The 22,165-nt window shown below is 49.7% G+C and overlaps 1 protein-coding gene across 1 annotated transcript; it reads left to right on the forward strand.

The window, feature by feature from the left end:
- The first annotated feature begins 574 nt into the window (after positions 1–574).
- On the forward strand, positions 575–10,815 carry KCNJ2 (potassium inwardly rectifying channel subfamily J member 2). The gene is made up of 2 exons (XM_071451352.1): positions 575–704; positions 5,408–10,815. The coding sequence occupies exon 2, from the start codon at positions 5,624–5,626 to the stop codon at positions 6,905–6,907; it is 1,284 nt and encodes a 427-aa protein (XP_071307453.1). The 5' UTR covers positions 575–704; positions 5,408–5,623; the 3' UTR covers positions 6,908–10,815.
- Positions 10,816–22,165: the final 11,350 nt, after the last annotated feature.

The raw sequence follows: 22,165 nt of genomic DNA on the forward strand, positions 1-22,165 counted from the left end.
TCCCGGGACCCTCCGCAGCGGGGGCCCGGTGCCTTCTCCTGGCACCCTCTGCACCGGGCACCCGGGGATCCAGTGCCTTCTCCCGGGACCCTCCGCAGAGGGGACCCAAGGACCCGGTGCCTTCTCCCCGGGACCCTCCGCACCGGGGATCCCGGGATTCAGGGATCCAGCGCCTTCTCCTGGCACCTTTTGCACCGAGGATCCGGGGATCTGTTGCCTTCTCCCCGGGACCCTCCGCAGAGAGGACTCGGGAACCCGGTGCCTTCTCCCCGGGACCCTCCGCACCGGGGATCCCGGAAATCCAGGGACCCGAGGATCCAGGCACCCGGTGCCTTCTCCCGGGAACCCGAGGAGCCTCCTCAGCGGGCACCGGGGGACCCAGACGCCTTCTCCCGAGCCCCTCCTGGCAGTGGAACCCGCAGCTCCGTGCGCCGCTCCGGAGCATCCCAGCTCCGCTCCCCGTCCCGCTGCCCGGTCCGGCTGCGAGGCCCCGCCCCCCAGAGCCCCGCCCCGTGTCGTGATTGGCTGCGGCCGCGCGGGGGGCGTGTCCGGCGGGGCCGTATTAAACGTGCCATGGCCGCCCGCAAAAAGGGGCCGCGGGCGGGCGGGAGCGCAGTGCGAGCGGAGCGGGCACCGGGCACGGCCTCGCCACGGATCTTTCTTACCCCTTCTCCGCACCGGCACCTCCCTCGCGGCCGCCGCAGGTAAGGATCGCCTCCTTCCTCGCGTCTCTCCCCGAGCAGCGGAGGCGATGCGCGGCGCGCGCGCTGTCGCGATACCCCCGCGATAAAAGCGTCGGCTTGGAGGAGAGGGGGGAACTCCTCTGCGTTTCTCACGGAGCTATTCTCAGCGCCTAAAATAATTCGATAGGTATGGCTGGAGCGCCCGAGCATCTGCTTGCAGCATCTGTTTGTGCTCATAACTTTCCATGCACCAGCTGCTCCCCCCCCCCTTTTTTTCGCCCCCCTCGGGATATTTTATCCTGGGGAAGGGCTGGAAGTTCGCATGACAACTCCGCGTCGCACAAAGCGCACCGCTCCATCCCTTCGCCTTCTTCTCGCCTGTTGTTTCCTGCAGAAGCGGCGAGTCTCGGCTCGGCTGTGTGGGTTTGAGCGCCCGGGATGGTTTGGAGGGGTGTGAAATGAACCTGTAGCTTCATTCATCGGCACGGTGCAAACGGGAGGGCTTCTTTCTTTTTGACCGTCCTGCCAAAAAAATGGCAAGCAGGGAAAAAAAAAACCCAAAAAAAGCATTTGGAAAGGCAGCGAAGAGCTGTATTGTTTCAGCTTAGCTCATGACAGTGAAAGGAAAAAATACTGATAAGCGAATGCAGATGGATTTGGGGGGTCAGTGGCCGGGGCGGGGCCGCTGGGGACCCGCAGGTGCCGCTGGCCCGGCTTGAGCCGCAGCTCTGTGCCCGCAGCTCTGTCCCCACCCCGCACTTGTCTCCGTGGCTCAGCCTTACCTTTACACTTGTTTGCTTTTCCATCCTCGCAGCCGGTGCTCCGCGTACACCCCCTGGTGATGGCTGCTCCGCTCGGAGCTCTTCTGTCCCCACTCCAAACGCCCCGCGCCCGTCTCCCTGGCAGGACAGCAGATGCGAGCGCCACTTGTCCTTCCCTTTCTCCTATTTCTTCGCACCCATTTCCCCGCATCATGTGCTCTTTTTTAATTTTTTTCTCCCCCCCCCTCACCCCCCTCTGCCTGTCGCTGAAGGTCAGATCCTTCTCCCCAAGGCAGCTCCGCGTAACTTGAGTCGCGGCCGGAGGAGCCCTGGGGAATGACTTTTAAGGAGAAAGGTTACGGAGGGGCTGCGAGGGAGCAGGAATGTGGGAGCAGGTTTGGCCGCTGCTTTGTTCTGCTTTCCGAGGGCAGCAGGGCGGGTGTGCTTGGCCGAGGTGCTGCTGGTGCTCTCTTGGCAACATGTGCCCGGCTGGCTCCGCAGGGCTCGGTGGCGTCAGCCGGGGAATAAGCGCTCCGAGCGCTGCCTGCTGCTCCTCTCGACCCCGTCCCCCGCTCCTCTGCGCTCCGGAGTTATCCCTCCGAAGGTCTTTAACCTTTTCCCGAATTCCCCTCCTGCTGTGCCTTGCGATGCGAGCGTCCTTCCCCCGGGATGCTCAGGGGAAGGTTTGGGCTCCTCATGGTGGCATTTCCCCAAGTGCTGGCTCAGAAGTGCTGCAGATGCAGCCCAGCCCCGTTTTCTCCCTCCTGCAAGCATCCCCTCGCAGCAGAGCCAGCCAGGCTCTCCCGTCCCATCTCATCCCTGCCCAGTAATCCCATGTCCCTGCCACTGCTGGTAATTCCAAGCTGAGTTGCTTATCTTCCCTTGCAGGAGGAAAGGTCACCTGGACTAATAATAATAATAATAAATATAATGAATGTAATAATAACCATGACAACGCACCTGGTGATGATTGAATTTACAGCTCTGTGTCTGGCTGCACTGCACTGGGCCCAGTTAGGCAAATACTGGGAATCCTGGGCTGGTGCTGGCTTGGCTCCCTCTGCCCAGTGAGGGTTGCAGGGCTGCTCCCACACCAGCCTGGAATTTTTGGTGCCACCAGCAGCTGATGCTGGGGTGGAATGAGGAGCAGCAGCCTTTGAGCAGCAGGTGGATTGGCACAAGAAGAAATAGCATTTGGTTTTCCTGCTGCTTTGTTCCTGAGTTTTTTGGGGAACTTCTGGTGGAAGCGGTGGTGAGGGTCAGGGTGAGCATGGAGCAGGTGCTGGGGCAGCCAGTGGATGCACAGGGCATTTCACAGGACCTGCATTTCCACGAGCAGGAGTGAGATCAACCCCTCCGTGGCTGATCCCTGTGTGTGGTGCTGCTCCTGCTCCCATCCCACCCATCCCATCCTCCCTGCCCCAGCACTCACAGGAAGAGAGGCAGTTGGGGTTGGAAAAGCAGGCAGACAGCTCTGCTGCCCCGCACTGTGCCAGAACTTTGTGCTGTGAACTTCCAGCAGGCTCCAGAGCTGCCCCCAGGCTCACCCCCGGCTTTTGGGGTCCTGGGAACCAAAGCTGCACTCCCACAGCACAGCCAGCGAGGAGGGATCCGGGCAAGGGACAGGAGGGAAGAGGTGCTCAGTCCTGCAGGGGAGGAATATGACAAATTTAGGTCCCAAACTTCTAAATGCAGCCACAGGACGCTGGTGTTAGGATTTCAGGGATTTGTGGGCTCCAAACAAGTGTCCTCAGGTTGAGACTTTCGTGGGAGAAGCTGTGTATTCAGACACTTTAAATGTTGCAGCTTATCTTTCCTTCCACCAAAAGTTTTCATCTATATCCAGGAAAGAAAAAGGGAAAAAAGCAAACTCCAGAATAAACTGGAGTTCCTAGGCTGTGTGTTTCCATCAGTTTGGAGCAAACTCCAGGCTTTGACTGTGGCAGTCAAATATAACTGTGATTATAGGATGTGGTTTGTGAAAGTGATCGATTTGCAGAGCAGTGCAATGGCTTTTCAAGAAGTTTTTTTATGTGGGATGTATTAACAGTAATTTCACTTCCCTGCTGTGTTCAGGTTTCTAATAAAAGTGGGGTCTTGGCCAAAACAAATCATTTAAGTGAGCGTTTAAAGAATTCTTTTGTATTTTTGAGCATGATATCCTGGCGGGAATGAGAAACCCTGGGAACAAAAAAGGTGTAAGAGGGGGGGGAAAAAGTGGATCCGTACACAGTGGAGGTGAGACAGTTGTAAAAGTAAGAACAAGTGCCCAGAAGAAGCACGAGGGCAGCTCCACCAGAAGCGTTCAGTGCTGAGAGCTGCACTCAAAGGGGCATTACAGAACCCAGGAGCTGCCAAAATGTCTTGTCTGAGCTGAAGTCACAGATGACTAATCTTTGGCAAGGAGGCAGCGGGACACATTCTTGCATAACAAACAGGAGCGAGGGGAAAAGAGGAGGTGAAAGTAAACCCTGAGGAGATCCTGGAGGGAAAAGCAGCCTGCACACACAGCTGATGATGTTGCTGTTTGTCACCTGCTCTTTTCCTAACAAGTGTTTGCTGAGTTCAAGCCTCTGTAATGTGGCTGAAGGATGTGGGAGGGCTTGAGGAGTTGTTTGAAATCGCTCTCGAGTGTTTGGAGCACATCAGCTGGGCTTTAGGGGCTGCTGTTGTTGGGAAGGGAGATAACATCTCCAGCTGTTGAGAGATTCCAGTCAGAGAAGAGCAGAGGTCCTGCCGGGCAGGGGTTGTGCTCCGCAGTGGCTGCAGTTTTGTTGGCTTTTGGACAGACTCAGATGAGTTTTGATAACATTAATTTGGGAAGAGCGCCGTGATTTCATCTCCTGCTACTGTAAATGGTTCTGGAGCCTCCCGTGCCGTGCCAAAGGGACAGCAGACATTCCTCTCCACCCGGGTTCAGCTCTATTCCCTCCGTGGGCCATGTGTGGCTGGAGCAGTTGCTTTAATGCATCTCCTCTCCTCTGCAGTATTTCAATTCCATTTCCTGATATGCAGTACATGACTTAATGGATGACGCACTTGTTAAAAGCTAGACCTGGGCCTAAGCCAGACCTCCCTGAAACAAGTTTTTGGTGCCTTCTCCCCGCAGGAAGGAGATTTTGTAGCTTTTCTGCTGAGTCTTGGTTGGTGGCATTTCAGACTCATGGGACCCTCAGGGCTGTGGCCCAGTGGAGATGGAAGGGGCTCCGGAGGGAAAGGTGCTGGGACTTGCTCCTAAAGGTGTTAGGGAGGCACTCAGCTGATCCTGCTGGGTTTTACTGGTGGCTTTAGCAGGAGCAGAGGAGAGGTTTGAAAGGTTTAATTGTTTTTGTCAACTCAGGCCAAACTTGAGCGTGAAAATTGCAGAGATCCCGATGGGTTTATGGAGCTAGAGAGAAGCTACTGCAGCCCTTGTTCTTGAAATTTGCTGAGAATGCACAGCTCATTCTGTTAGCTTAATTAAAACAATTGTATGTGCTTTAATTTCATGTAATCACTGCTATCTGTGCTTCCCAAGTTTATTCCCTGCCTCCACCTTCCCCTTTGCTCGCTCCCTGCTTTGTCACGGGTCAGACAGTCCACGAGACACATCATTAGTCGCTATAAACCACTTCAGCATTTGTGTTTGAACAGCAGAAGGATGTTCAAGGGAGTTGTTTGTTTCAAAATAAGCAGAAATCACAGTTATAAATAGCAGAGAGATCCTTTGCGTGCCCAGCTTTAAAGTGAATATTGCTCAGGCTGGTGTGACACGTTCCCTTCAGTGCTTTCCTTCGGGAAGGGCAATTCCTTCCTTGCAGTAACCACGTGTGACCCCTGTCCATGCACAGCTGTGAATGTTGAGCATCGCTGAAAATGTCATTAAGAAAGAGGAAACTTCCTGCAGGCCCACAGGTGCCATTCTCCTTGATCCCCCATGCTTTTCCTCCAGGATCTAAAGTGCAATTTCTCTTTCTCTTGCAGACCATGCCCTCTCTATGACGGTGGCTTGCTGAGCCCACCCTGCATGCCAGAAGAGCGTCCTTGGTTGATCCGAGGGCTTCTGGGGACTCCGGCCTCCGCCCGGTTTTTCCGCGTGTGTGTGTTCCTGTAGAACTTTCAAAACTGTTTCTCCAAAGGGTTTTGCAGAAACTCAGACTGTTTTCTAAAGCAGAAGCACCTCAGTCCCCGGCAGTAGTGATGGGCAGCGTGCGAACCAACCGCTACAGCATCGTGTCCTCGGAGGAGGACGGCATGAAGCTGTCCACCATGGCCGTGGCCAACGGCTTCGGCAACGGCAAGGGCAAGGTCCACACCCGGCAGCAGTGCCGGAGCCGCTTCGTCAAGAAGGACGGGCACTGCAACGTCCAGTTCATCAACGTGGGCGAGAAGGGGCAGCGCTACCTGGCCGACATCTTCACCACGTGCGTGGACATTCGCTGGAGGTGGATGCTGGTGATCTTCTGCCTGACTTTCATCCTCTCCTGGCTTTTTTTTGGCTGTGTGTTTTGGTTGATCGCGCTGTTGCACGGGGATCTGGAGAACCAAGAGAACAGCAAGCCTTGCGTGTCTCAGGTGAGCAGCTTCACCGCAGCCTTCCTGTTCTCCATCGAGACCCAGACCACGATCGGCTACGGCTTCAGGTGCGTCACCGACGAGTGTCCCATCGCCGTGTTCATGGTGGTTTTCCAGTCCATCGTGGGCTGCATCATTGATGCCTTCATCATTGGTGCCGTCATGGCAAAGATGGCTAAGCCAAAAAAGAGGAACGAAACTCTGGTCTTCAGCCACAACGCCGTGGTGGCCATGAGGGACGGGAAGCTGTGCCTGATGTGGCGCGTGGGGAACCTGAGGAAAAGCCACCTGGTGGAGGCGCACGTGCGGGCGCAGCTCCTGAAATCCAGGATCACGTCGGAAGGGGAGTACATCCCCCTGGATCAGATCGACATCAACGTGGGCTTTGACAGCGGCATCGACCGCATCTTCCTGGTCTCCCCCATTACCATAGTGCACGAGATCGACGAGGACAGTCCCCTGTACGACCTGAGCAAACAGGACATGGACAATGCTGACTTCGAGATCGTGGTCATCTTGGAGGGCATGGTGGAGGCCACCGCCATGACCACGCAGTGCCGCAGCTCATATCTGGCCAACGAGATCCTCTGGGGCCACCGCTACGAGCCCGTGCTCTTCGAGGAGAAGAACTACTACAAGGTGGACTACTCGAGGTTCCACAAAACGTACGAAGTGCCCAACACACCCATCTGCAGTGCCAGGGACTTAGCGGAGAAGAAGTACATCCTCTCCAATGCCAACTCCTTCTGCTACGAGAACGAGGTGGCCCTCAGCAGCAAGGAGGAGGATGAGATCGACACGGGCGTGCCCGAGAGCATGAGCACGGACACCCACCCGGACATGGAGCACCACAACCAGGCGGGGGTGCCCCTGGAGCCGCGGCCGCTGCGGCGGGAGTCGGAGATATGACTGGCCAGGCTCTGCCTCTGCCGCGGGGCTGGAAGGACAAACGCCCACCGTGTCCGTCGGGCGAGGGCTCCTTGGCCTGAGAAGTTGGCCCAGAAGAGGTTGCAGACAACGGTACTGTGGAAGAGTGGTGTGAAGGCAGCAGACCCGAGGAACCCAGGCTGGTTTTAGGGCTGTCCTCAGAGGAGGGACGACAGGAAATGAACTCTAAACACAAAGCACTAAACATGTCTAAGTATGAACAGAAGGCACATATGTTGTAGAATAAATTATGTATATATTTTTTTACAAAACTTGAACTTGCAGGCAAGCTTTGGTTGGGTTATTATTATTTTTTGTTTTCAACTTTTTCCAGAATGCTTCTCTCTAGGGAACAAGAATGTTTTTAATGGCATAACAAAGGCAAGAATCTGCCTTATTATTATTATTATAATTATTTTTTAAAAAGCTGCTGCTAACTACATGAACACAAATGGTTATTTTTGTTGCAGTGTAGTTTTTATTTTCTCTTGTGTAATTTAAAAAGAAAAAAAAAAAAGTCAGTGTTGAACTTTTTGGGTTGAAAAGCTCATGATCAGTTCAGAGAGGCCAATGTTGCCAGAAAGTTTAAACTCCTTTTGAGGCCAGTAGTTGATAGCTAGAATCAATTTCTCTCTTTCCAATTACATAAGGGGCATTATGTAATATCAGGCCAATCAGTAGCCTCCAGCAAAATTATGATTTTTTTGGGGGGAGAATTTAATTCTCTGTCTAAAGGAAAAAATGAGACAAAAGTTATGTATACATAGGAAAAAGTACTAAGTTCAAACTACCTAAGTGGATACCAAAGAAAATGCACAGTTTTGCACAGTGGAGTTTATTTAAAAAAAAAAGAAAAAAAAAAGGAAAAAAAAAGGAACAGGCTGCTTTAAACAACAACAACAAAAAAAAATCAAACCTCAGACACTTTTTCGGTTTTTGACTTTTTTCTTTTTTTTTTTTCCTTTTCTTTTTAAGACCTTGATTTTGCACCTTATTCTAAAGGCTTAAGGCTCGGATCTAAAGCAAGCTGGGCCTCCTCCTCTTTCCCCCTGTTCTTTTGTGGGGGGAATAAAATCCCCTTTTTCTTGTAGGAGAAAAAACTCAGTTGGGGGAAGCAAACCAGCGTCATCTGCATGTCCTCCCCGGCCTCCCCAGCTCTGAGCAGAGGAGCTTTCCCTGAAATTGTGCCATGGACACGTTGTGGAGCTGCTGGCTGACGCCAGAGGCTGCTGGAGCTTGGCCATGGATGAGCCAAGCAGCAGAGAAGCCCCCAGAGGAGTTTTTTGAGGAGGAAGGAAGAGGAGGACAGGGCCTTGGCAGCACAGCACTCAGGAGTGGCAGAGGGATGTTGTGTGCAAAATGCTTCTCTTCAGCAGGGCAGGGTGTGAGGGAGCTGGGTTTCCATCTGGTGGAGAGAGAGAGGGATTCTGTGGGGAGCACGAGGCTGCTCCATCTCCTGCCTCCCTCCCCAGCAAACCCCAGCTCAGCGGGTGACACTCACCCATCGCTCGTCACCGAGCAGATTTTGTCACCTTCAGCAAAGCTCTGGCGGTGTTTTGGCTCCTTCACCCAGAAGGCTTCAAATTCTCTGTGCCTCTAAGCTCAAGGAGACAGCAAAGCTGTGCTTGGCCCCTGCTCGTGGGGGCGGTGGGGATGGCAATCCCAGATGACTCTTGCAGTATTGGATCACTGTATGCCATTAAAAAACAGCTTGTTCTAGGTCTGGTGTCTTCTGCACGTGGGTATCTGTGAAGGCCTCTGGGCCCTGGCAGCCCTGCCTGGAAGAAATGCCTGCAATGAACTGGTTTCTGATAAGATGCTGTCTACAGGGTTGGAAACTGGGGGAATTCCATGGTGTAAACACAGATTGGGCTCCTGGAGAGGGCAGGGGACGAAGTGCAAGTCCTGAGGCTGTTTCTGGGGTGGGAGGATGGAAGAGGAAGGGAAGGGTGGACATTCAAAGATGGTCTGGTTGCAGTTTCTGGGTCAACAGCGCTGGAGACAACAGGGTGCTGCTAGTGCTGCTAAGGGTGACGTTCCTGCAAAAGGAGAAAAACCAAACCAAAGAGTATTCAGTGACACAGAGAGGGCATGGAAACACAACGGGGAAAGGGAGGCTGGGCAGCAGGAAGGGGACCTGGTGTCAGATCAGCATCCCCCAGCTGCACAGCGCTCCCACTCAATGAGACTTGAGATATTTGAGAGAGGGATGAGAGATGGGGGGGATGGAAAATGCAGGATTTGTCTCATTTCTTTGACACACAAGAAATCCAGAGAGTTAAAAAGAAAAAAAAAAAAAATCCCCTCCCCTTTAACATTTCTGGTGCAGAGGTTTTGGGTTTTGTTTTCTTTTTTCTTTTTTTTTTTTCTTTCTTGTTCGTTTGTTTTGTTTTGTTTTTCAAGTCGGTTTTTCAGAAATATTTTTAAAAATTGTACATTTTATAAAGTTTATCAAGTATTTTCATATTTAAAGCCAAATGTAAATAGAAGTCTGTAAGGGAGGACAAGGAGAAGACAACGAAAAGGCCACAAAAAAAAAAAAGTATCAATTCAGCTCAGCAGTCTCGGCTCTCTAGGACTAGATGCTACAGGTTAGCATGATTTTTAGCAAATTACTTGCAAGCCTTATAGGATTCCTAATGCTCTGAACTTCTCTTTATTTATTTTTTAAGCATGGACTTTTCCTTTGAGAACATGTTCTGGTTCCTGGTGTTTTTGCAGAGCTCCCAGAGCCGTGTGGAGGGGGGTGTGCAGGTGTAATCCACTGCTAATCTCTGCTTGTTCTTGCTTTCCCAACCCTTTGTCTTTGCCCAGGGAATCCCACATTTCAGCCCTGGCTCTGGGAAGCTGCTGGGAAGAGCCCTGCAAGTGGTCCCTTTCCTCTTTTTCCCGTCAATTTTGGCTTTCTCACCAGCAAATTGGAGTAATAATTAAAAAAAAAAAATTATTCTTATTAAGGACTAGACAATGACTGACAGCTTTCCTTCAGCTCCCGTTGATCGTGGGCCAAGCTCAGGCTGACTTTAAACCTTGAACTTTAAACTTTAAACCTTGAAATTTAAACCTTTCCATTTAAACTTTACATTTTCAACTTTACATTTTAAACCTTAACGTTTGAAACTTTAAACTGCCGGAGCTCTACCCAGAGCCTCCCCCAGGCCTTGGTTCAGCCTCTTTATCCAGGATAAATTGGCTGACCCGGCTCACACGGAAGCTTTTATCCTGTCTTTTGCTTAGGGGCTGGGGGGGAATATGTTATTTCTGCCCTGCCCTGAAAATACTTGAATGAGACACATTGTCTGACCCATAATTCTGTGTACAGTGACAGGAGCAGAGGTGGTTGGGGATGTTTCCCTCCCTCCCTCCGTCTCTTCCGTGCGAGTTCTCCTGGGTTAAGTGGCCAGGGTAGGGATCCTCCCTCATTAGCTGGCTTTAATTAATTGAATTTCACGGCTCTCCCAGCCGTGAAAACACTCCTGTGTTAGGGGAAGCCCTCGGAAAAAGACAAAGGGTTCAGATATTTAATTTGTTCTCGAAGTTTTCCTTTGTCATGATGGATTACACAAGGTAAAACTGAGAAGTACTGTAATGTCTTTAATTCTGGCTGCTCACCACATTGTGGAGTAGAAGGTGCTGCATAGTTACCACCCCACAGCCCATCAGAAGCTGATTTTGTAAGGACTTTTTTTGGCCTGCAGCTCTTGTGAGACGAACAATCTCGGCATCTGACAGTTGTCCATGACTATTTTCCTGTTTTGCAGCCTTTTTGTATCGAAGTCTTCCTAATGTACTGCACAAATTGTGGATTGTACAGATTTTTATATATTATGTCTTATTTTATTATTTCTAAATAAATAATTAAAAAAAATGAAAAAAAAAAACCAACTTGAGGATGAGCTCGGTGTGTGCAGCCCGTGTGTAAAGGAGGAGGGAGATGGGTCTGGAGGGGGATATTGAGCTGTGTTTATGGTTGTCTGAGCACAGGCATTGTCTGGAGCTCTTGAGGAACAGACAGCTCCTTCTCTGCCTCCACAAAAGGCAGGAGGAAAGGTGATCCCATCGTTATTTCCCAGGGGAGGACACAAACGAGACTTGGACAGGGAAAATCTGCCCCAGGAGCTTTCTTGAGGTCACACCTGGGACTGCAGAGCCCCAGGTCATTCCTTGCTCCGAGTGGAAATGGAAGAAAAGCTCCAAAGCAGGGAATGGGGGAGGGCTGAAAGCACCCAGAGAATCAGGAAGGGATTAAAAAATTAAGCAGGAAAATCATCTTGAAATCCCCGTGTTTCGTGTCTGCCTGGAACATCTCCTTATTGAAACGCTCAGTTCCAACGAGGCTGGGTGTAATCTGCATCCCTCATTTCCCTGAGCCCTGTGTCACCAGGACAGGGGAGTGCAGCCTCAAGGAGCTGTGAAATCCTGATTTATGTGGCCTCCAGGGCAGATATTGAGGCTGCACTGATGCCTTGAGAAGGCTGAGCTGGAGCAGAGACTGGACAGAGTTACAGAATAAAGCAGGGATTTATTCAAAGCATCTCCTCCATGGATCCACCTTGGGCAGCACCAGAGCCCAGCCAGGGCTGCACCCCAGGTGAACCCAAAATGGTGACAAAATGAACTAAAGATGGACCCAAAATGAACCCAAGATGAACTCAAAATGGTTCCAAAATGCACGACTGGGCACGGGGTCTCTCACTTTGATCAGTTCTGCTCCGTTTCACAGAATTCACAGAATCCCCAGGTTGTCAGAGACCTCCAAGGCCATCGAGTCCAGCCCAGCCCCAGCCCCTCACCCAAACCCTGGCCCCCAGTGCCACATCCAGGCTTTGTTAAACACCCCCAGGGATGGGGACTCCCCCACCTCCCCGGGCAGAACATTCCAGAACTTTATCCCCCTTTGTGGCAAACACTTTTCCCTGCTCTCCAACCTGGATTTCCCTTGGTGCAGCTCGGGGCTGTGTGCTCTGGTTGTGTCAGAGCCCAGCCCCAGCTGAGCATAGGCACCTTTCAGGAGCTGTGAGGGTGATGGGGGCACATCTTGCAGTTCATTGTCCCATTCCAGCTTTAGCCCCTGCAGTCCCATCCTTGTTTTTCTCTCTCCAGCCCACGGGGTTTGTGCTCCTGGACTGAGATTTGGATCATTTGTCCTTGGTGCCCAGCTGGAGCAGGAATTGTTTTGTGTCCCTGCTCTGTGCACAGAACTCAGCATCCCCTGATGTGAGCCCAGCCCCACACACTAAAGCAGCACAGAACCTGAACATTTTTTTCTGAAAAATAGAAAAGCTCAAACCTGAGGCATCAGCACAACCATGACTCAGCTGCCAAGCTTGATCCAGCTGGGATCAGACACTGCTGCCCCAGCTGAGGGGAACATTTCAGTGCAGCTCTGACCCCTCTGCTGATTTCCAACCCTTTTATCAGCCTCTAATGCCATTTATCCACGCCTGGGCTGGAGCCCTGACCCTGCTGAGCAGGACTCTATTTATACATTCAAATTTACTTTTTGAATCCAATGGAAAGCTTATCATCATAATTACAGGCTGGATTTAGAGGCACAGATTAGCTGCCACTGCCTGCATCTGCCTCTTCTCCCTGCTGCTAAAGGCATCCTGGGGCACAGCTGCTCAGTGCCCTGCCCTGGATTCCCTCAGGGACAGGCTGGGGACCACTCCCTGCCCTTCCCTAAATCATGAGCACCCTCTCCTGTCACTATAGGACACAAAGATGTGCACACACCGCCGTTCTCAAGGTGAAAAAAAAAGGGAATTATTTATTTGCTGACTCCAACGCTCATAGATTTCCAAAAGTGACAGTGGATTGGAGGGTGACAGTGCCACCTCTCCAGTGACACTGGACAAACCAGAATTAGGCCAGGTTTATTAAATCTGGTTATTCTTGCTCCAAGGAATAACCAGAATTAGGCCAGGTTTATTAAATCTGGTCATTCCTGCACCAAGGAATAACCAGAATTAGGCTGGTTTATTAAATCTGGTTGTTCCTGCTCCAAAGAATAACCAGAATTAGGCTGGTTTATTAAATCTGGTTGTTCCTGCTACAAAGAATAACCAGAATTAGGCTGGTTTATTAAATATGAACTAGGCTGTTTTATTAAATCTGGTTGTTCCTGCTCCAAAGAATAACCAGAATTAGGCTGGTTTATTAAATATGAATTAGGCTGTTTTATTAAACCTGGTTATTCCTGGCTTAATAACCAGGTATATTAAACCAGGAATATTTTAGGTTTATGAAATTTTAGGTTTATGAAATTTAGGTTTATGAAATTTAAACCTTAGAATTAGGCCAGGTTTGGTCAGATGAGACCTAAAATTTCATTTAGACCTCAGTTCCTGAGGTGTCCTGAAATCTGTTGCAGCTGGGAGGTGGAAGGAGGAGGGGATCCAACCCCATCCTGACACAGCTTCCCAAGCAGAGGGATTCAGCAGGGATGTCTCAATTTAATGAATATATCATTTGTACAATGATATATTCAATATATCCAATGATATATCAATTTCCACAAGCCCCAGTGGAGATTTTTTAAAATAAAACCTGTTGTGGGTTGAAATCCAAGCCAGTAGGGAAGGGAAAGGCAAGGACAGCATTTTTATTTTTAAAGGATAATGTAAAATGCATAAATTGCTGAAACAGGTGTGTTTGTCCTGCCCACCCAAAACTCCAAGCTGCATTTTGTTTTTATGTGACACCCTGGATTTACATACCCAAACAAGCTGAAAACGTGGTGTTGGATTATAATCTGTGTTTTAGTGAAAAGTTTGGAAGGAGGAAAAAATACATATTTTCAAGACTTGTAAAGAATTTTTTAAAAAATAATTTTTATGCTATTTTCTATCATTTTTATTCTTGACTTTTCTATAATTTTAGTCTAGACTTTCATTTAATTTTAGTCTTGACCTTTCTATAATCTTATTCCTGACTTTTCTATAATTTTCACTGCTTTCCCTTTTCTGCCCTGTTTGACAGAACTGGCAGAAGAGGCACTAAATAAAGAGCCCCTTGAGGTCACCACCTCAGAAACCTCCTGATTATTGAGATTTGAGACAAACCTGGCTGCTGCTGCTGCCCAGGACTCACCAGCTCCACAATCCTGCTTGCCCTCAGCTAATTAGCAGAATTTAATTGATGTGCAATAGGAAAGGATGGATTTCTGTGGCTGAGCAGCACGGGATCTTTATGGCAGGGCTGCATCTCACCCCAGGGCACAGAGGTTACTTGGAGAAATAACTCTGGGTTATTTCTCTGCTCTTTTTTGAAGCCTTTTAATGTTGTGAAACGGGGCAGTGGCTGTTGGATCTGGGAGGGTGAATGTCACCTCTGAGAAAAGTTCCCTGAATTTCTGTGGGATCCTTCCCATGTGCTCACAGAATTCAGGACAGCCCAGAAATCCCTTTTTTCCCCCTTTTCCCATTTTTGATACTTGCTCTGCCTTCACTTCTGCTGGAAAGCTGGAAGCAGATCAAAAGTTGTTATTTTTCTTTGTTTACGCCTAAAGCAAGAGAGCTTTGGATGCTGCAGGTGATTCAGGATTCCTCTGGGATGGAAACAGAGGGAATTCCACCCTGCCTTCTGCAGGAGAGTCTGGCAAGAGATGCCTCTGCTTTAATAAAAACCCCTCAGCTGATTGAAAAAAAAAAAAAAAAAAGAGAAGGAAAGCTTTAAAGGAAAAATAAAGTGAACAGAAGCATGGAGCAGCTCAAATTCACACTCTGCATTTCAAAATTATAATTTGAAGGGCCCCTGTCTGCAGGATTTGGGGAAAGCAGGGGCACAGCTGGAGAAGGGAAGCAAATAATTCCATGGGAGAGGGCAGAATGCCCCAACTTTTGCCTTCAGAGGCTGTGCTGGTGAAGATTTGGGCTCCTGGGGCTCCCTTTCCCTCTGTTCTGGCCCATCCAGCTCTGATCCAGGTGGGAATTGGGCTCTGGGAGCAGCAGTGGGACACAGAGGATGTGGATCCCCCCACGGATCCTCTTCTCCACATTCTGACCATGGTCACTCCTGTCAGCAAGACACACCAAAGGATTAAAAGCAATTAGGGAAGCCCTGATTTATCCTAATTAGAACCAATACTGGAGCTTTATTAGAGCATTTATCTCCAATTCTCCAAGGCTTTCCCCCAGTGCTCTCTGGAGTTCATTTGTGCCCTCCTCACCCTCCCTGCTGGCAGGGACAGCAGGCTGTGATCTCAGGACCCTGCTGGCTCTGCTGTTTACCTGCAGAGTTGTAACATTTCCACACAGTTGGAGCGTGCTGGCATTTATTGCTGCCTCATTAAGCCCTGGCATGAAATCCTGCTGCAGCCCCTGCCCTGGGTGTTTAACAGGTCAGGGCTGCCAGGATTGCAGGGCCTGTGATGCCTTAGGAGTTTGAATTTTATATTTTTCATTTATTTGTAACCCTGCAGTTCTTCAGTGTGTAACTCTAAACTCCATGGACAGTGGGAGCTGCTGCTTTCCCAATTTGGGCAGACACAACAATTCCTCTCCAGGCCTGGCAACCAAGGGCACCTCACTGCCTCAGGCCCTGAGATGGAAACAAAAGGGAGTTGGGGGAACAAATTTGGGGTGAATGACTTCATTAGCTGGAGCTGTAATTGGAAGATGAGCCCCCAACATGTCCTGCAGAGCTTCCCCTGCACCTCCTCAGGAACCGCGGCCTTGCCCGGCACTGCTGTCACCCCTGGGCCCTGCAGGGACAGGGGCAGCTCAGTGCCATTGGCCAGGTCATCCCTGGTGCCTCAGGGTTCTGCTTTTTATATTTTCATCTATTTGTAACCCTGTAATTCTTCAGTGTGTAACTAAACTCCATGTGCAGTGGGAGCTGCTGCTTTCCCATTTGGGGCAGACACAACAATTCCTCTCCAGGCCTGGCAATCAAGGGCACCTCACTGCCTCAGGCCCTGAGATGGAAACAAAAGGGACTTGGGGGAACAAACTTGGGGTGAATGACTTCATTAGCTGGAGCTGTAATTGGAAGGTGAACCCCCAATATGCAAATGGACCAAACTGATAAAAATTGTCAAAACCTGTGACCCCCTGTCCATTTTGGGTGGGCTTTGTCTGCCCTAAATGTACCTGAAGGCCCTTCAATAAACAAAACTGCTTTTTATTCCCTTAATTCTGCCTGGCCTCTGTTTTTAGGTAGCCCAAAAGGCATCACCTGTCCCCTGCAATTGTCCCTGACAGATTTTCTGTTGAATTATCTCCAGGTATGCACTGACTAAACATCTTCAGAACCTCTGGACAAAAAGACTCTGTGAGATTCATGAATCCATGCAAATCAGAAGGAGCTGTGTCAGCCCAGCTCCCCCAGGAATCCCTGGAGCTCAGCATGTTGTGACAGCTCTGGCTGAGGCAGAGGCGCAGCTTTGTGGGGATAATGAGAGCTCTTTCATCCCCAGTGGCCTTCCCTGGGAGCCACCCTCCTGCTCAGGGCTGTGCTCTCATCAGGAAGGAATGGAACCACTGGGAGAGAGCAGGGAAAAGGAGATGGGAGCAGCGTTGGCATGTCTGGTCCCTCCTTTTTGTCCTCTGCAGGAATCGTGCCATGCTGCTGCTGTGCCACCCCATTGATGCACCTTAGAGGGGCACCTCGAACAGAGGCTGGGCAGAGTTAGAGAATAAAATGGGTTTTTATTAAAGGCCTTCAGTAGCTACACCTTGGGCAGTGCAAAGCCTTGCAGAGGTGAGAATTTGAGAGGCTTTGAGAATTTTCTATAAATTCGTTTCCCACACAGAGGCTACACCCCAGATGGACGATGGTCACCAGTTTTTGGGGCAGATGTAAGTTTGATCTATTTGCATAAATAAATTAATATAAATTTTCTATGAATTCATTTCCCTCACAGAGGCTACATCCAAGATGGACGATGGTTGTGTGTTTTTGGGGCAGATGTAAGTTTGGTCTATTTGCACAGACCAGATCTGTAATTGTCCAATACATCCAAGATGGACGATGGTCACCAGTTATTGGGGCAGATATAAGTTTGGTCTATTTGCATATCAAGGGTTAATTGTCCAATTACACCCAAGATGACGATGGTGATGAGTTTTTTGGGCAGATATAAATTTGGTCTGTTTGCATATCAGGGGTTAATTTTCCAAATACAGCTTCAGGTAATGAAGTCACATTTCCCCAGTTTGCTCCCCCCAAATTCATTTTCCTTTATATTTTTTGTGGTCTGAGGTCCTTGGGTCTCAGGCCTGGATTGTTCTGCCTGCCCAAACTGTGAGGAGAGCTTGCTGACCCTCTGTGTGGAGCTCAGAGTCCTGCACTGATGCAGCACAGGAACTGAAAAATACAAAAGCTTAACTAAGGTTTTAGCAAAAAAGTTTTAGCTAAAAAGTTTTAGCTAAGAAGTTTTAGCTAAAGAGCTAAAACTTAAGGCATCACCATATGTGACAATGTCACTGCTCCAGAAAGAGTAGAACAGTCCTGTTATGTCCTGTGTTGGACAGGACACAACTTGGACACACTTGGATGTTTTGCTACACATTAAAACAGTTTGCATCTGCTTGAGGTAATTAATTAATTAATTAATAAACTAATGAATTAGGTGGTGCTTGAAAGCCTCACATGCTCCGAGTCTGGCATGTTTCCTCCCATGGATATTTTCATGTCACTGGATTGGTTTGGATGGTGCTGGGTGCTTAAGAGGAACCTGCCCAGCATTTTCACAGCTGACTTTATCTACTCTGAAGGCTGGTGGAGTTTTGCTGACACCCAGCTCATCATCCAAGGGAAAGTCTGTGACCTGAGCATTTGGGATCTGCCTCCTGCTGCTCTGCCCCCAGCTCAGGAGGGACATGGAGAGAGTCCAGAGCAGGCACAAAGGTGATCAGAGGGATGGAGAACCTCTCCTGTGAGGAAGGGCTGAGAGTTGGCTCCTGGGTGATTTTATTGCAGCATTCCAGGGCCTAAAGGGCATCTAGGAGAGCTGGAGAGGAACTGGGGACAAAGGATGGAGGGACAGGACACAGGGAATGGCTTTAAATTGCCAGAGGGCAGGGTTGGATGGGATACTGGGAAGGAATTGTTCCCTGGGAGGGTGGGCAGGCTGTGGCACAGGGTGCCCACCCTGGATCCCTGGCAGTGCCCAAGGCCAGGCTGGACAGTGGAAGTGTCCCTGCCATGGCAGGAAGTGAAACAAGATCACCTTTAACGTCCCTTCCAACCCAAACCATTCTGTGACTATTTCCAGCAGTGCTGTGAGAGCCCAGGAGCTGCCCAGAAAGGAGCCCTGAGCTGTGAGATTTGTGCCAAAAACCACCCACACTCCACCCCGAGCCCTGCCTGCCCCCAGCACGAGACACACTCAGTTCCAGCAGGGGAGATCCTGTCTCTGATAGGAGATGACCACATTCCTTCCTTGAAATTTGTCTCCTGCACATATCAAACCCCATTAACAAACAGCCACAATCTGTGCCCTGGGGAGCAGAGCAGGCTGCTTTTCTTTTTCTTGGCTGGCTCAGCTCGTGCTGGAGTTGTGGGACTTTTCATCTGCGCACTCAGAGGAGCGGAGGAAAAGTAGGATGATAAATTGTGGAAAAAAAAAGAACTCGCTGGCTTTGCTCAGAACCTCTGGCCCGCAGCTCCTCCTCTCGCTGTGCTCCTTCCAGCACCCCAGAATTCCCTGCCTCCCTGCATGTTATGGCACCTTTGGGATGTGTTAGTCATAAGAATGAAGCTACTGGTGCTTTGCAGGGATATTTTCACTCTGGCTCTGACAGGAGAGCTCTGACACAGCCCTGCTGTCGGCAGCACTCGCTCGCCGATGCCTCCTGAGATCCCAGCCCGCTCCAAAACTCCAAAAAACAAAGGGGAGAAACGGCCAATTTTTATTTCCTCAGGTATGCTGGAGGTGCTTCTGCTGTTCTGGGGTGGTGTGGGGTGCAGGTGGGGTGGAGGCAGGAGAGGTGGCTCAGAGGGGAGCTTTGTGCTGTGCTGTCCAGCCCCGGCTCTGTCCTTTCTCCTCTGCTGCCTTTGCTTCTCTCTCTTGAGCCCCTGAGGGTTCTTTTGTGCCCTGGGAAAATCCACATTCATCCTCTCTCAGCCTGGGGATCCTCCTTGGCGCTGTGGATGCTCCATGGGATTCCTTTCCTTGGGACCCAGAGCCCTCCAGGGGCTGAGCAAAGGCAGCTCCAGGAGCTGGCACCAAATCTCCTCCAATGGTGCCCCTAAAACCCGACCTGGGCTTGGGCTGAGCCTAAATTCGCCTTCTTTGAGCTCATTTGGATCTGTAATTGCAGATAATTAACTTCTCCTGGCAGGGCAGCTGATTAGTGGGAGCTTCCCTGACTTTCTGGACATTTGCCCCTGAGGGCCGGAGTCCTGTCAGGCTCTTTTCATTTCAAAGGGGCCAATCTGGAGCCATTTCAGCAAATATTCCAAAAAGTGAGGGCAATCCCAACCCTCTGACTGTCTGCTTTTGCATACAAGTGTAGAAATCCTGGTTTATCCCGGCAGGTTTAGTGGCAGCCCTGGTTTGGAAAACTTTTCCTGGGCATTTTAGGCCCAGTTCAGTAAAAAGCAATGATTGGTCAAAAATGATCTGATATTTTTATCAGATATTTTCCACCTGGCTTTTTATCAAGCAGTGCATCAGCAGAAGGTAAGGAAGACTTAAAAACCCAAAGGATTTAAATTAAAATATTCAGGTATTATAGGTGTATTCAGACCTTTCATGCTCAGAGTGATTTCCTAATGTTTTTCACATAACCTCACAATTTTTGTCCCCTTTTTTCCATCCTAAATAATATGATAATATTATAATAATATTGTAATATCATAATAATATCACAATATATAATGATAATATCACAATAATGTGCATATTATGGATATGATGGAAAAAAGGGGACAAAAATGGTATGAAGCAAAACTTTTCCAGCCTCTCCACATTAAATATTCTCACACTGAAGAGGCTGTGGCATAGAGAACAAGCTTTTAAATATTTCTCTTCTTCAGACGGAGAACTGGGGGACAAAAATACATTAAAACAGCAAAGTGCACTGGTTAGAAAAGGTTTTGTTGAATGAAATGTCTTTTTTTTTTTTGTTTTTGCCCTTAGGGAACAATGAGAAAATTTCTCTTTCTGAGCCTATCTCCTTCTGAAACGAGCTCCAGGAGTGGTCACAACCTGCCATAAAAATGCCATGTGCAAGAGAATATATTTAATATGGGGCAGGCAGAATGGAACGATACAATCTGTTTGGGCTTTGAAGGTAAATGTTTAGACTTTTTTTCCCTTTGAAATAATCTGGGAGAGATGCTGGTTGGCTCAGTTGGGAAATGAAATCACGGAGGATTTATGCCATTAATGACAGGCTATGATGTCAAAGACATTTGGCCCGTGGCCATAACCTTTTGTGTGGCTCTGGTTGACTCTTATAAATAAACAGCCCCGCTCAGCTGCTGCCTGCAGAGGAGTCCCCAGCACTTGGGAGCCCTGAAAAGCAGCATTAAAAAAAAAAAATTGAGGTAAAAGATCAAGGGGAAGGAGCTTTCTGCCCTCAGCATCTCTGGGTTCTGCAGCAGGGCCTGGGTAATGTTTAAAGCAACAGCCCCAAAACTGATTTGGTTTTATGAAACTCTGCTGGCTCCTGTTGATTTGTAATTAATCAAAAGCCCGTGCACGTGGTCAGCAGTGTCCATCTCCGTGGGCTTTGCTCCTTCTGTCCCATTTGTGGTACAAAAAAGCAGATTTTGGTTGGGTTTTAGAGCCACTTCAGTGGCACCTGAGCTTAGCACAGGTGGGAGAGGTGCCAGGGCAGTGCCCAGGCAGGAGAGGTGCAAATCCCACTGAGGAGGGACGGGCGTGGGGGTGTTGGGGTGGGACGGTCAGCACGGATGGACACGAGAGATCTCTGCAGCCAGGGCTTGGAATTTGGGGTTTATTGCAAAGGGCCTGGGGGCAGGGCTCTGCTGGGAGCTGCCAGGCACAGCCCAGAGCAGGACTGAGAGAAGAGAGGGGGAGAGGATGAGAGAGAGAGAGGGTGAGAGGATAAGAGGGTAAGAGGGTAAGAGAGCGAGGTTCCCGTTACAATACAATAAATCTTCTTCTGTGTTGAATATTCCAATTCTCACTAACCAATCTAGTACAAGATACAAATCCTACAGCATTTACATACAGCCTGTAATAATCATTCCATTACCACACTGTGTTACATTTTAAACCCTAAAAACTCCTCTTTGGGCCCCTTCTGCCAGGCTGTAGGGTCTGCTCTGAGCCTTGGGCCTGTCTGCAAGCAGAGGGTGTTGTTCCATCAAAAGGGGATCACCTTCAGCTGGCCACACCATTGTTTTCCAGTTGTTCAGTAACTGAGGGATCTCAAAGCTTGCTTTCATTTCAATCTCACTTATAGTTTCCACATTCTCAAAATCTTTTGCCAGGCAATCACATTGATAAGGCTTTCCTGTTTCACCTTCCCCAACAGACAGGGAATTCCTGACCCCTGTGCCCCTCTCCTGTGCTCCAAACCTGTCCCCTGGAGGCACCCACAGCCACAATTCCCATCACACCTGGGCAGGTCAGGCCCAGGACTCACCTGCAGCCATCTCAGCTCCCTGCTGTCATCGTTGGGGTGATTTTTCTCTTCCCACAGAGCTGTTTTCCTTCGGGGTTTGTCCCTGGGGGTTTTGTTACTGATGGTTCTCCAGGGGCCACTCCCTCAGCTGGGTCACTGACTGATTGCCACCTCTTTGAATGCCACCCTAGAGGGATGCAGGGCCTTTGGTGACCACAATCAGCAGCACCCTGGTGGCCAAGGGGCCTGGGAAGGTCTGAGCTGAGCTCTGTGCCCTGCAGGGTTTTGGTTCCTAAACCCCTGGTGGTGCCAGCAGGTCCCACCTGTGCTGTGGGACCCAGCTCCAGTCCAGCCCTGGGGTTTGGGGGAGCACCTGGCAGGACTGAGCAGCTCCCAGGGCCACAGGGGTGGCCTGAAGGTGGCTCAGGACGGCTGGGACAGCTCTGCACAGAGCCAGAGGGGCAAGGATGGCCTGAAGGGTTGTGCCAGAGCTCAGCCACAGCCACCAGGACTTCAAATATTTTCCCTTCTCCCTTTTCTTCCACTGAACAAAGCAAAGAAAAACATCAAGAAGGCAGAAAATGCTTTTTTGGGGGGGTCTGTGCATCCCAAATTCAATCACTTCTGTCACCTGCAGGCTGCAAACCTCCCCAGGGAAACCCACAGAACCATGGAGTGGTTTGAGGTGGAAGGGACC

The sequence above is a fragment of the Agelaius tricolor genome, unplaced genomic scaffold (assembly GCF_023055355.1).
Source record: "Agelaius tricolor isolate 1412-34295 unplaced genomic scaffold, bAgeTri1.0.p SCAF_32, whole genome shotgun sequence".
NCBI lineage: Eukaryota > Metazoa > Chordata > Aves > Passeriformes > Icteridae > Agelaius > Agelaius tricolor.

Excerpts from the sequence above, each read along its gene's own strand:
- KCNJ2 (XM_071451352.1), top strand. The coding sequence starts at position 5,624 with ATGGGCAGCGTGCGAACCAACCGCTACAGCATCGTGTCCTCGGAGGAG.